Source organism: Lathyrus oleraceus, chromosome 1 (assembly GCF_024323335.1).
Source record: "Lathyrus oleraceus cultivar Zhongwan6 chromosome 1, CAAS_Psat_ZW6_1.0, whole genome shotgun sequence".
In the NCBI taxonomy this organism is placed as follows: domain Eukaryota; kingdom Viridiplantae; phylum Streptophyta; class Magnoliopsida; order Fabales; family Fabaceae; genus Lathyrus; species Lathyrus oleraceus.
In genome coordinates, this window is record NC_066579.1 from 417,929,560 (window position 1) to 417,930,917 (window position 1,358).

Here is a 1,358-nt window from a genome sequence, read left to right on the forward strand (position 1 = left end):
GTGTTTGCTCCTATATCTAGACATGAAACAATCAGACTAGTGATCACTATAGCTGCTAATAGGAATTGGCCTCTGATGCATTTATATGTGAAATCTGCATTTCTAAATGGTCCTTTACAAGAGGAAGTTTATGCATCACAACCTCCTAGATTTTTGAAAATTAATCAAGAAAGGATGGTGTACAAGTTACACAAAGCCTTGTATGGACTAAAACAAGCTCATAGAGTCTGGAATATGAAAATTGATTCATTTTTCAACCTTCAAGGATTCAGAAAAATATGAGATGGAGTATGGTGTTTATGTTCAACATACATCTGATAGCAATATAATTCTGGTATGTCTCTATGTTGATGACATATTGCTAACATGGAGCTATTCAGATGATATATCTAGGTTCAAGAAGGTGCTGATGAATGAGTTTGAGATCACTGATCTAGGAAATATGAAATCTTTTATAGGGATGGAGATTTTTTACTCTGATAAGGTATAATCTTGCATCAACTGAAATATGAACTTGAGCTTCTGAAGAGATTTGAGCTGATGAACTGCAAGTTTTCAATCACATCTGATGAAATAAATCACAAGTTGGATTCTGATGTTGAGGGTGATAATGTAGATGCTACAACTTTTAAACAGTCGGTAGGCTCACTGAGATATCTTTGTAATACCATAATTGATATTTGTTATGCATCTGGAATGGTGAGTAGGTTTATGAACAAATTAAAGTGGTCACATTACCAAGCTGCTGTCAGGATACTGAGGTATATTAAAGGGACTCTGAAGTATGGAGTTTTGTTCCCCTCTGATGCCAAATCTGATTCAGAGCTGATGTGCTATTCAAACTCTGATTGGTGAGGAGGCAGAGTTGACTAAAAAAGTACTTAAGGATATTTCTTTAAGCATCTGGGAGGTCCTTTTTCTTAGTGCTCCAAGAAGCAACCAGTTATTGTATTATCAACCTATGAATTTGAGTATATTGTAGGTTCTTTATATACATAACAAGCTATCTGGCTTATGAACTTGCTACAGGATTTGAAGATCAAGGTGAACAAGCTTGTGAAGTTGATGATTGATGACAAATCAGCTATAACCTTGCCAAGAATCCAATGATGCATGGAATAAGCAAGCACATTGACACGAAGCTTTATTTTTTGAGGAATCAAGTTCAGATTGGAACGCTTGAAGTTGTTCACTGTAGCACTCAGAAGCAACAGGAAAATGCATTGACTAAAGCAATCAAGACTGACCATTTTATCCAATTGAGGGATGTAATTAGTGTTATTGGTTTTGATTAGCTGAATATGAGTTATGGGATGATGTTAAATATAATTTATTTCATTTGAGTTACATTTAGAGTT

General features: G+C 35.0%; 1 protein-coding gene across 1 annotated transcript; it reads left to right on the plus strand.

Annotated features, from left to right (window-relative positions):
• The first annotated feature begins 283 nt into the window (after positions 1 to 283).
• Positions 284 to 1,073, plus strand: LOC127113072 (uncharacterized mitochondrial protein AtMg00810-like). The gene is made up of 3 exons (XM_051046458.1): positions 284 to 484; positions 529 to 761; positions 983 to 1,073. The coding sequence occupies exons 1-3, from the start codon at positions 284 to 286 to the stop codon at positions 1,071 to 1,073; spliced, it is 525 nt and encodes a 174-aa protein (XP_050902415.1).
• Positions 1,074 to 1,358: the final 285 nt, after the last annotated feature.

Excerpts from the sequence above, each read along its gene's own strand:
- LOC127113072 (XM_051046458.1), top strand. The coding sequence starts at position 284 with ATGGAGTATGGTGTTTATGTTCAACATACATCTGATAGCAATATAATT. Across the intron at positions 485-528 it reads AGATTTTTTACTCTGATAAG|AGATTTGAGCTGATGAACTG; the intron begins GTATAATCTTGC and ends GAGCTTCTGAAG. Across the intron at positions 762-982 it reads GCTGCTGTCAGGATACTGAG|GTTCTTTATATACATAACAA; the intron begins GTATATTAAAGG and ends AGTATATTGTAG.